The sequence below is a fragment of the Mangifera indica genome, chromosome 18, assembly GCF_011075055.1.
Source record: "Mangifera indica cultivar Alphonso chromosome 18, CATAS_Mindica_2.1, whole genome shotgun sequence".
NCBI classification, from domain to species: Eukaryota; Viridiplantae; Streptophyta; class Magnoliopsida; order Sapindales; family Anacardiaceae; genus Mangifera; species Mangifera indica.
The window spans coordinates 2,486,391-2,497,995 of NC_058154.1; the positions used below are offsets into that span (position 1 = coordinate 2,486,391).

At 30.0% G+C, this 11,605-nt stretch overlaps 1 protein-coding gene across 6 annotated transcripts; it reads right to left on the reverse strand.

The window, feature by feature from the left end:
* Positions 1 to 53: 53 nt before the first annotated feature.
* Positions 54 to 4,584, reverse strand: LOC123201905 (putative leucine-rich repeat-containing protein DDB_G0290503). Of its 6 annotated transcripts, none has more exons than XM_044617494.1 (13): positions 4,438 to 4,584; positions 4,037 to 4,278; positions 3,461 to 3,523; positions 3,220 to 3,282; positions 3,028 to 3,090; positions 2,861 to 2,923; positions 2,647 to 2,709; positions 2,402 to 2,464; positions 2,163 to 2,225; positions 1,586 to 1,645; positions 1,301 to 1,441; positions 989 to 1,081; positions 54 to 646 (listed from the first exon to the last, which is right to left on the reverse strand). In XM_044617494.1, exons 2-13 carry the CDS (start codon positions 4,247 to 4,249, stop codon positions 215 to 217), a joined length of 1,380 nt encoding a protein of 459 aa, XP_044473429.1. In that variant the 5' UTR covers positions 4,250 to 4,278; positions 4,438 to 4,584; the 3' UTR covers positions 54 to 214. The 6 variants fall into 6 exon arrangements, with proteins under 6 accessions (XP_044473429.1, XP_044473432.1, XP_044473427.1 ...); XM_044617497.1 differs by having other exon boundaries at positions 989 to 1,078; positions 4,408 to 4,564; XM_044617492.1 differs by having other exon boundaries at positions 4,408 to 4,564.
* Between the last annotated feature and the right edge of the window lie 7,021 nt (positions 4,585 to 11,605).

The window sequence follows — 11,605 nt, forward strand, 5'->3', positions numbered from 1 at the left end:
CAACCATTGTCAAGCTCTAGCACATACAAAGATTATCTTAGTGCAAATGTCCGTGAGGTATAAAAGGTATTCATTTTCGCATCAGGGTAGCTCTCAATAGCTTACATTCTTCCAGTATAAAACAATGTAAATGGCCAAATCTCAGTCCACTTAAATTTCTAAATCTCAACGTACATCCTTCAGGTATACAAAATTGATGGATTATATAATCAAACTAAGATACCATATTTGAAGAGTTGTTGACCAAGTCAGCACCACTAACATATTTGGCGACAAATGAAATTAATCGGAAAGGAGCTCCAACAAGTGGAGCATCTGACAGCGGTACAACAGCATTTTCATACATCTCATCAGCTTGTGACTCCAGATCCCGAACTTCATTATCATTCAAGGGAATTTGGACAATTTCTGCAGAGTCGTCAGATTCTGAAGGGTTTGGAACAAAAGCAGGTCGCTGTGTATGCACATTATGAATTATGTTTCTCTCATCTTTAACCTCTACTATTTCTGGAGACTCCTGCTTATGGCTCAACATTGGTACATGTACACTGGATTCAGATTTGAGTTCAGATGAATCACTTTCAATGCCAGAAGATAGCCCAACTTGTTGAGTTTGTCGATCAAGTTTAACAGACAACTCATTCACCTAAGAAATATCATGATCAGAGTAAGAAAATAAGGTGGGAGGTAGATCAATTTTAAACAAGATCCCAGAAATCATTTTGTACGTGAAAACAAGAAGATGCATTTAAAATAAAAAAATATCGTATTAAAATATAATCCCAGATGAAACACATCAGAGGACAGCAACAAGCCAATAACTACAAATCTGATTATCAATAATCTATACAAATATTCGTGACATAATCCAACGGTTTTAATTATTTAACTGCATAAAACACTATAAAATAATTTCCAGACACTCCAAAGTCAATTCAGAAGACATAAACCAGCAAAATAACACACTAAGAGAAAGAATTTTAAATACCTTCTCAACAAGCTCTACGTTTTCTGAGATCAACTTATCAACTAGTCGACATGCTGCATCAATCTGAGTGTTGAAGTCTTCTTCAGAAGTCTGCTATGTTACAGAAAGCTATTGTCAATTTCCCCAATAATTTCACAACATTCTCCTTAGATGCTAAAAGATCATACAAAGAATAAACTTGGCCAGCAAAAACATAGACAAATTATAATCTAAACAATTCAAACCCAACCCCTAAACCACAGCATACCAAAAATTCCTAACTATTAAAGTCTGGCAAACACATATTTACATTTGGATTTTAATGTAACAAACCTTATTAATAGCATTGGGTGTACGAGCAGAGGAAACAGTATTTTCACGGTTTTGAAGCTGTAACTGCAGGCTAGACACATATTCATTCAGTTGTTGGTTTTCTTTTATGAGAGAATTCCTAGATTCTTCCAATGCCACCACCTGCCAGGCTTTGTTTTAATCTCCATATCAGAACAAATAGAGAATTATGCAGCAGGATCATCTTATCCAGCGCGATCATCATACACTTACCATGCTCTTAACATAAGAAAACCAAGCAACAAAATTAAACATGAGTATATGTACCTGCATCTTTAGTTGTGTGATATCATCATTCAGGCAAGTAAATGTATCTTTAGATATGTTCTGTAGAAACACAACATTTACATATGAGTTCACAAAATACAAGGGGAATGAGGAAAAAAAAATGACTGTAACTGCAAATAATAAAGATCCAAAAGTGCAATCAACAAAGTAGACTCCAATAAACACAAACCCGCTCCCTCAATAATTCAACTCAAGTTAGCCTAAATCTCAAATTAGCAAAGATCTGTATGTAAATCCAGTTCAACCATTTTCCCTATAGAGTTCCATTTTGCCTTATTCCTTCTTTCAGATATTCCAAAAGTTGCATAAACGCGAAAGAGTTCATAACAGTCTCCTAGCTGAACAAATTCCCATTCAAACAACAAAATGATCACATTAAAAAAATGATTGACTGATTTATAATTCTTGATAAAACTGTTATACTGATTAGAATTTATCAACACTGTGATGATATGAATAACATCTATATCTGAGCCCATCATTTAGCAAACAATTTGCAGAAAGAAAAATGGGGAAAAGCAATAATAATACAACAAAACAACAGAAAAGTTACTACCTTCATTTGGATCCAAGAATCTTTGTCTCTCTGCAGAAGTTCTACTTTTTCCTTCAAGCTTTCCTGTGGAAATATTTTAAATCTATTTTCACGCATGAAAATTTTGGAGAACAAAGTATACATGCATAGAACAGTAGACACCAAAAAGTAAAAAAAGCAATATCCTTGATCCTCATTAAGGTAAGCAGAGTAAGCTCTTCTCTATGGGTCTTCTTTAAAGTCAAAGTAAGAGACTTTACCCCCTTCAAATTCAAGGCAGCATTTTCATCCAGTAATTCTCTAATTCTTCCTTTCAGGTCAGCCTGCATGTACGGCAGTAGCAGTTTAACAATTCAAAGTTGGCAATGACAATCAAGAGCTCAACTATTGTATAATATAAATGCTAATATTATCTTTTCAACTAGATGTTCTTAAACAATAACAATCTAAATTTTTTTAAAAGAAAAAAAATCTACAATGCAACACATCAGCCAGCACAGAATACCTCTTTTTGAAGCCAGATACTTTTTTCGTTTTGTAAGTTTAAAATACTCATCTCTAGAACACCCTGTAAAGCATGTAGTTAGACAGCCAAGTCTGATGTGGTAGATACACGAGAAATATAAACCACATGTACAACAGAATGCATGATAAACAATGAACTAATTAAAGGTCCTCAAAGTGCTCTTTTCAGTTCTGAAAATTACATTTAACTTTACCTCTTTTTGCATGTGTAAATTCTTTTCATTTTGTAATTCTTTGATTGTCTGCTCTAAAGCAGCCTGAAAGAACAAAGTGAAGAATTATAGCTTCATCAAAACAAAAACAAGAAAATTGATGGAACAATATAATCTCTCTCCCAATCAAAGTAAAAGAATTTTTTAACCTCTTCATGAATGTGCAGATCATTTTCACTTTGTAATTTTTTCATCTTTTCTTCTAAGGTGGTCTGTAAAGGAACAATGAGTAACTCAGTGCTTCACAATGAATATTGGAACAAAACATAGTAGATAGACAAAATAAGGAGACAAAGTAACTTTTTAAATAAGTTCCACAACCAGGAATAGACATATATTACCACTCTTTCCAGGTACGAATCACTTTCACAGCGTAATTGTTTGATTGTCTCTTGTAATGTAGCCTGTCAAAACAGAGTATCTATGTGCTTCACAATAAAAAAACAAATCAAGGAAAAATTCACACAGAGACTCGACTTCAAACATCCCATGATTTTAATAGATTGCAAAATGAAAGGCTAACTATTACCACAAATAGAATAACTTCTTGCTTATTTCAGCAGTTGGGTTTGTTTAAATTACCTCTTTCTGAACACAAGAGTCTTTCTCATTTCGCAATTGTTTGATTATCTCTTCCAACATAACCTGCAAAAACATCAATATTCACTTCTGAGGTTCACAGAATGACCCCAAAAAAAAAAAAAAAACTAAGTTCACAAATCTCCTGCCACCTTTTGTTGCACTATAACAAATTTTTCAAAAAAGTAGTACCAAGTTTAGCAATCACTCATGGAGAACACCAAAACGAACAAGGTAGTAGAGCACATAGGAAACGCTAAAAATTCCAATAATGATATAGTTCTTACAAAAATTGAACCATATAATCTATTTCAATCTCCTTTGATACTAATCAATACTTACAACACCAAAACGAACAAGGTAGTAGAGCACATAGGAAACGCTAAAAATTCCAATAATGATAGAGTTCTTACAAAAATTGAACCATATAATCTATTTCAATCTCCTTTGATACTAATCAATACTTACATTACAACCTGAACAGGCCACGCAAAGCAGATAACACAAAACATATCATGTAGGCTCATTAACATAATTTAAATAATTGGTCTAACCCAAACTGATTAAAGCCAAACTTACGCCTTCTGCACCATTGGAATTGTGTTGGTATTTACTCAGATCCACACCACTATTTTCAATCCTGGTCGTCTCCAAGTCTTCGTTATGATTATCATCCCCATTGAACATGCGATACTCATCAGCACCACCCGCCGCAATGTCCTCCTCGTGTTTCGTCTCTTTGTTCTTATTCTTCTTCTTCTTGTTTCTCTTCTTCTTCTTCTCGTCCTCCATTTTGTTCCGCTCAAATCACGATCTCCAATCTGTAAATCCAAACACTATTCGTTTAACCAATTCATTTCAGACATCCACATTTAACTCGATCTAAATCAGCAAAAAACCGAAACCCTAACCCTAGAAATTCGTCAAAAAAATGAATCACATAAAATTACGATGGGCAAGAGCACGGATTGATGGATTACAAATCCAGTCAGATTGCGCTTTGAAAATTTGCCGTTGTGGTTCGTAATTTTGGCCCGATGAAGGCGCGAGCGACTAGGACCTTTCGTCTCGTGGCCGGCTAGCTGACTTTGCAAGATTTGATTGGCTCAGAGGCCAAGGCACATGGACATCACGTGCCACCATTTTCAAAAGAAAAAGTAAAAATTTATTGACCTTTTATGTTTAAATTTTTAAATAACAAAAAATTCTTATAAAAATATTTTAAAAATCAAATTACATTTTTCTACTCAAAGTTTAGTTTGAAAATACTATTTCACCACTCGTTGATATAAATAATAATATTTTATCCAAAATCAAATTACTAACATAATATTAGAAAGTGATACTATTATTTTATTCTTAATAATTTATTTTTATTCTTAATAATCCCAAATTAACAAAAATTAAATAAGAGTGCTAGTGACATATAACCCTATGTTTAGAGGGCAAACTATACTTTTGAAAATATTAGAGGTATTAATAAAACTATAAGGGTGTTTTGGAAATTTGAAAAAAGTTGAAGAGTATTTTGAAAATTTCAAAGGTTTAATATGTCTATAAATAGTTTTAAAATGTTGTTATACTCCTAAAGAATTAAACAAAACACAATATATTAAAGGTATAAATGTTATATTACAAACTATTTAGGTCATAATAATATTTTAAAAATATATAACGTGAATATAAATTTCCAAAATAAGAAAGGGGAAAATATGCATTTGCCTCTGTGAAGTTTTAAAAATTGGCTCTACATCCTCAAAATATTGTTCACAATTATTGTAATAATGTAAACATGTGTTAGGGTTTTCAAAAACTTTTTAGGATTGATTTGTAAGTTTTCAAACTTTTTTAAGAGTTAAATAGACATTTGAATATGATATGTAAAATATTTTTTTTTGAAAATTTATGTATCATGAAATTCTTTTGCCCTTACATTGTGATTTTTTTTAACATTTTAATTTTGTGTGAGAAAGTATTATTTATACCATATAGTGGTGGAAAAATGTTTTTAGATTAGACCTTAGGTAGGAAAATATAACTTATTCTTTTACAATATAGGTAGACATCACAAATGGGTAGGTTGGATCGAGGCATGTATGGGTTTAAAAGGGGTGCAAGTATGAGTCGATGAATGAAAACTATGCATATATATTTTGAATATATAAACAAGTACACATTTATTGAAATACCCAAATTCTTGTTGAAGGGTTTTAAATGAATAAAATATAAGTTAAAAATATTTTTGATAATGTAGTAGTTAAAACATTTGGGGTAAAGTGAGAATCAACAAAAGGATCGGGTCTAAGGGTAATTTACCATGGAAGCTCATTGAAAACCAAGAAAAAGCTTTTTAGGGTGTGTTTGATTTAAATAATTTTTATTATCAAATATGAAAAATTACTGTAAAAATAAATTATTTTAAAAATTACTAGATATAAATTATTATTATGTTTGATAAAAATAGATAGGTATAAATAATTATTGTATTTAGTTGGAGGCACTAAAATATTATTAAGATATAATTTTATTTAAATGTCCTTAAGGATAATTTATTTAAAATATATTTCATATTACTTGTTACATTATTTAAAAGTAAGAGTAATTTAGTCATAAAATTTAATAAATAAAAATAAAATTATAATAAAATCAAGATTACCTTAGTAATCTTTTAATACTTAAAAAAAAAAGAAAAAGAAAAGGAGAGAAAGGGAGAGAAGAGAAGAAAAGAGAAAGAAAGAGAGGGGGAAAAAGGAGTAGAAAAAGAAAAAGAAGAAAGAATTGATAAGAAAATAGAATAAGATATTCATTTTCACTCATTTTAGTTTTAGAGTTTAAATTCACTATTTAAATTTAGAGATTTCCAAAATTTTAACTATATTATTTCGAATTAGTCTGATTAGGTGAGAAAAGAGGAAAACTTGTAAGGAATTCCAGTGCCAGCTTTGAGTCTATTCAAATCAATGAGTGGGAAACAAACTTTAAACTATAATTTATTTTATATATTTTATAGAATTAATTTAAATCCTTGACAAATGATAATATAGATTTTATAAAATCTCTTTACAAATCAATGAAAATTTTATGCATGTTGTTGATTTTGGTTATGGGTAACTGTAGAGTTGAAGGCCACTTAAATCTAATATTATGTATTATTGTAAATTTGAATGTCAAATTAATTGATGTTATTTGAGTAGCTATAAATTTGAAGTTATTTAATTTAGTTATGATTTGACTAAAATTTCTAAATATTTAAATTATCGATGTTGTAGTAACTATAAAACTAAAAGATATTTAATTTAGTTCTACGAGTGACTAAAATTGTTAAGTGTTAATTGTTTGATGTTGTGTGTAGTTATAAAGCTAAAAGATATTTAGTTCAATTTTATGGGGAACTGAAATGGTTGAATGTTAATTGAATTGATGTTTCATGAGATTGTTAAGTTGAAGGTGATTTAAATTCAGTTTTATGGATGAATGAAATTGTTAAGTATTATATTTATTGATATGTGTGTACCTGTAGAGCCGAAGGAAATTTCAATTTAATAATGAGTATGACTATATGATTAACCGTCGCCTAGTTTGGTGTTGTAGGTAAGTGTAGAGTTGAATATAGTTAATTTAATATGATGTGAATATGGTGGTTACTGGATGATGATTATTCTAAATTTCTATTATTGAGTTATTGTAATATGAATATGGTATTAAGAGATTGTATTATTCATATATTTTTTGTCATCGCATATCATGTGATAAGTGTTCAACCTATGCAATATTTTATGTTAAATATGACAAATTTTAGTGTTCTACATGTGTAGTATTTTATGTGAAATATGACAGATTTTAGTGTTTATCTGTGTAATATTCTATGTCAGATATGACAAATTTAAATGTTCTACTTGTATAGTATTTTATGTTAGGTATGACAAATTAGTATTTTGCTTGAGTGAGATTACAACATGTCAAGTTTGATAGTTCTTTCTTGTTTTGCCTGTGTGGGGATACCCACTAGGTATGATAGATTTCTTCTTAAGAATATTAATTGTGGTGTACAATTCAAATTATTGTTTGGTAAGAGGTTCATAAATAAATAAATGTTTAAGTTGTTAATCAAATCTTTTGTTCAAATATGATATTTCCTAAGCATATTTTATCACTCATCGGACACTTGTTCTTTTAAATTTTATTCAGAATATTGAGTGTACATAGAAACCATTGACAACCTCGTTGTCATTAGTATGTTACCAGATTAAAAATCTAGAAGTAATTATAACTTGGTTTAGTTGTATGTTTCTTAAGAAATCTTAATTATTAGCAGTAAATGAGTTTATTTCAGTGGTGATGTTTCAAATTCTTCTTAAAAATTTAACATTTTGGGGTTGGTTAATATATTATGAACTGTTAAATATTTTTTTATAGATATGTATTCAAATATTCTAGAAATTTTTATAAATTGCCCATTTACTGAGTTTTTAGCTCATCTTTATAGAATTTTTCCCCTTCCAAGATCGTGCCAAGCACAAATTTCACTTAAGGTTGTGCTACAACGTAGCATCTCTAATAAGTGGCTCATTTTGCATATGTCTATATAGATCATTTTGAGAAACTTTATGTAAATGTTAAAAGGCTAGAGACCTAACAAAAAAAAATTTATCCTCATGATTTTGAAATGGAAGCAAGATGTTTTTATGTGTAAATATGGTAAGGCCGGAGGCCTAGATATGATGTTATAATTAAGTGTTTTCTAGTAATTGTAAAATCATTTTTCTAAGCAATTTTATAAGATGCGTTTGGGCCTTTTAGGTAGGGTTGGATTCAAGTCAAACAAAGCCTGAACAAGGTGAAGTTTGGTTTTTGTTTGTTTTCAGTAGGGCTCAACTTGAGCTTGGGCTCAAGCTCACCAAACTTAAAGTATAATTTGTTCATGTTCGGCTTGCTTCATGGATCAGGAGTTTGTGTTTGACTCATGTTCATGTAGACAAACTGACTTGGCTCGAGCTAGCCAAATTCGTTTACTTAAATTTGGTTCCCTTGTGGCTTGTGCGATGTTGTTTAAAAAATTTTTTAAATATATTTAAGTTCGGGCTCAAGCTCAAGTTCATATATGTCATGCTTCGATTTGAACTTTTGATCAGTTTTCAAAAATATTTTAGCTTGGATTCCAACTCTAGTTCGCATATGTCAGACTCAGTTTCGGATTCTTCCTAGCAAAACTTGTATTTAACTTGAATAAGCACGCTTCAAATCCAACCCTGCTTCTAGATCTCATAAAAGTGTTAGGACGTTATGAAACTAGAAGGTTAGGATGAGTTTTGTTACTTATATGTCGTCATGTGATTGAATGTTATTTTATTTTTAATTTAAAATCATCTAATCATATGATAATAAATATTAAATATGTATTAATTTAAATACTCAAAATAGGTTTGTATAGTTTTATTGAAAACGTATCACCTGTATTGTTTTTTAGAATATTCGCAGTCCATTCACTCTCTTTGCCAAATCTAAATATAAGGACATTAATTAAAATAATAAAATTTAGTAGTTTATAAAAATTAATCACACCTCTAATTTTATAACTATCAATTAACAGAATGACCCTTTTATATAAACTTTTTTTTGGTCATTCTCTTCCATATTTTTAAAATATTTTGATCTCTTTGATATATTTTCCTGCCAAAATCCAACTGTACCATATTAAACAACGGGATGTGATTGTTTCTGTTATGCGAAAAAAGAAAATGAGTTTATTATGGCTGATAAATTATGTGTTTATTATGTTTTGTGGTCAAACCAGCATTCTCGAGTTATTGTTAAGGCTTGTTTGTTTAGACTTTGTTTGGTTGTAGTTTGTTGCTGGCCTTCCTCAATCTAGATCGACTTTAGGTTGTCTTCGGGTCTTCGTTTGAGTGCCCCCTTACTTTTTGTTAATATACCCGTCCCGTTTACTTATAATTTAAAAAAAAAAAAAAATAGAGCACTTTAAGGTCATACTCCAAACACATCAGTTTGAGACATTGAAAGTCATGGATAACAACGACCCATTAATTTTTAATTTGAGGAAGACTTTGCGGTGGTGGTCAAATGAAAAATCATTGATTAAATTTTATGTCACAATGATCATCCAGTAAAGATATCAATCTTAGCAAAAATGTAAATATCATTAATATAAACATAAATCGATTTATTTAAATTAAAAATCATGGATTAAATTTGATATGAGATGGAGAATTAGGAGAAAAAAGAAGAGGAAGAGAGAACGATTATATTATTCTTGTACTAAATCACAAACTAGTAAGAGTCCTAGACATTTTACCCATCAAGCTCAACCATGTAAAAAATTTAAGTGCCAATCTTTCTTCTTTACTCTATAGCAACACATTTTCTAAAAATTTTCAAACACTCATAAACATAAATAGACTTGGCTAAGTTTTTTCATACTTTAATTATTGCTACTAGGGCTAGAAATGAGTTGAGTCGGGCCCAAACAGGGTATAACTTATTTTCAGCTTGTTTTAGACTGGGCTAAGCTCAGGTTCGGGTTCGGCTCGCCGAACTCTCTCAATCACATATTTGTGATCGGGTTCATATTTGTTGTCTCGGGTTTGTGTTTAGGCTTATTTGAGATAAATCTAAACAAACTCGTTTTGAATACGACTCTATCTTTAAGTAGGGTTGAAAACGATGTCGTTTGCTAAAGTTTCAAGAGAGTCGTGCTTGATTCGTGAGCCGAGCATAGTTATAGTTCGTGTTCAGACTCAGGTTCGTTTCTAATTTTACTTCTTAGCTCATATTCGAATTCATGTTTATTGTTTCAAACTCATTCAAGTTAAGCTCATTTTGAAACCAACCATAATTGCTATCGCAATCTATTTAACACAATACTTTTAATTGTGTATATCAATTATTAAAGAGAGATCGCTGATCGCACCAACAATTATCATGCTGCTACGTACAAATTTTAAGATAAAATATTCATGTGAATGAAATTATTTACTGTTTTAAGGTTTTTCTTTTTTTGTAAACGAAGCTAGTGTTTATAGGTTTATAAGTTGAATTTGATGAATCTTATTTTTGTTTTGGTGATTGAGTTATGAATGTTCGGATTGAAGATAAAATAAATATATTTAAATGTTACACAAATTGTGGGACTCGCATAAACATTATGCAACCTCTCATTTCACAAAAGAAAATTACAACAACCCCCTTCTTTGTGAAGAATAATCAACCTATCCCTAACTCAAATTCGTAAACTCAAATTAAGGGTACTATTTATCGTGAAGAATAATCAACCTAAGCACCAAAAATGAGTTATTGTAATTTTTATTCATTGAATAGAGGTTCGTGTACTATTTATCGAACTACCCTGTTCGCGTAACTTATTTTTTACTGTTGAGTTTGAGTTTCTTTAATTCAACTTTTTGGTTTTATATGACAAATTAGTGTATCCAAACTCAAAAGGTTTTAATTCTTGCTATCTTTCAAGCTTTCTACAACTACAACCCTAGAAATCTTTTATACAGATAAAACAAAATATAGAAGGATATTACAAACTCAAAAGAATTTGTTATAAGATATCCCAAATAAGATAAGGTTGAAAGTTTGGTTTAGGGTTTTGTCGGGAGGGCAAAATTGTACTTAATTGAGTTTGTTATCCCAAATATATATTTATAATTGAATAAAACCTTAATCATTCCTTTAGCTTTTGTCAACAATTTATTAATAGCTCAACAATGTTCACTTAGAAATAAATTAAATAATTACATCACTTAATTACATTGATTTATATGTATAAATTAGAATGACTAACATTATAACCTCGAATTTTATTGAAACATACCTCTCTACATGTGATTTGAGGTTGGTATATTTTCTAATTTTTTATTTGAAAAAATTAAGGAGAAATTATGTCTATACTTTTTATGGTTAATTTTTTCGAAAAGAATAAAACATTGGGTGGTAAGATAGCTTTTTGATTTCAAGGGGTGTAAATTAATTTTCCAAACTTTAGATGTGAAAGTAATTTAGTAAATTTGATAGTTTTATAATTTGTCAAAGTTTTTTTTTTTTTTAAGTAAATAACTTTTTCCACCCAAGGTTTGACCCAAAAATATTTTCCCATCACTAAATGGTATTAAATAGTGATTTTCC